The 1105-nt window shown below is 41.6% G+C and overlaps 1 protein-coding gene across 1 annotated transcript in view; it reads right to left on the bottom strand.

Annotated features, from left to right (window-relative positions):
* Positions 1 to 517: 517 nt before the first annotated feature.
* Positions 518 to 1105, bottom strand: part of PPTG_22344 (hypothetical protein) — a gene marked incomplete at both ends in the record, with an annotated part of 801 nt that continues 213 nt past the window's right edge. Inside the window, one exon of the mRNA XM_008903384.1 lies at positions 518 to 563. Within this exon, the coding sequence (XP_008901632.1) occupies positions 518 to 563 (46 nt within the window). The remainder of the gene's footprint in view (positions 564 to 1105) is intronic.

The raw sequence follows: 1105 nt of genomic DNA, 5'->3' as shown, positions 1-1105 counted from the left end.
AGGAGTTCGCGACCAAAAGACCGATAGCCCTTAACTATCACCTACAGACAACCCGGTGCCAAAATATGTATTTAACATGCTACTTTTGCCCAGCGTTCAGCTTACATTTTGAGGTCAGCTGAATGTTGAACAAGAGAGATTCGAGCGAGTTACGCAGTATCGTGGAATCAATCCGTTGAGGGCTGTCCATACATAAAGGTAATCCCAGTATAAGGTTGAACTCAAGCACTTAACATTTAATCGAGAGCCTCAGTGGATCACTCCGAGTTGATAAAATGTGCATTTTGAGCGTATTCAGCGCAATCTGTAAAAATGGGGGGAATTAGAAAGAAAGAAAAAGAATAGTTTTAGCAGATAAAGGGGATCATGTCAAACAGTCTCACTCATACTTACCAGCTTATGATGATTCACATAAGCTCAACTCGTTCACACGTCGATTTTACGGGAATTCGACCACCAATCGCTTTGTTTTGAAAGGGACTTTCCATTGGCCCAAACAGGCTTTTGCTTAGCTAGATTATTGGTCAAATTTTGATGAAAAGTCAGTATAATTACCGCCTGCACTGCACAACGTATTTTAGTTTCTTGAAAGTAAAATACGTTATAAATTCAGTGGATTTTTATGGACAACCTTAGCGTCCAGGTTTCCCAGATTGAAAAAATACTCAGAAATCTGATTCCCCATGTACAGTCCAGCTAAGGGGCCAGGTTTCGCCAAGGTATCATTATAAAGAACGGGATCAGATTTGGTAATTACATTCGAGAACTTACATTACCAGAACAGGTATATTCCAGGTCTAAAACCTGAGATACTCCTGTGTGCACGACCTAGACAAAAGTGGAAATGACCGTAACCAGTCTGCGTCGAAACTCACTGCATCCAATCGTTTTCTTCAGTGTTTACCCAGGTACCTTACAGTTGGTACAACCTGGGTAAATGCTGTGCGCGCTACTTAGGAAAATTCTAGAGTAATAACCGCTGCGTTGTGTCGGCGCTCACGCTCGTGGTGGCGTACCATGAATGTACCATTATCGACTGCTACGCCATACAATATTGTCCATGTTTCGAACAAGTATTGACCATGTATTAAAATCGAAAGCGTTA

This window comes from Phytophthora parasitica (genome assembly GCF_000247585.1).
Source record: "Phytophthora parasitica INRA-310 unplaced genomic scaffold supercont2.15, whole genome shotgun sequence".
In the NCBI taxonomy this organism is placed as follows: Eukaryota; Oomycota; class Peronosporomycetes; order Peronosporales; family Peronosporaceae; genus Phytophthora; species Phytophthora nicotianae.
Note: the sequence above shows the minus strand (reverse complement) of the source record. Positions and strands in the feature narration are given on the sequence as shown.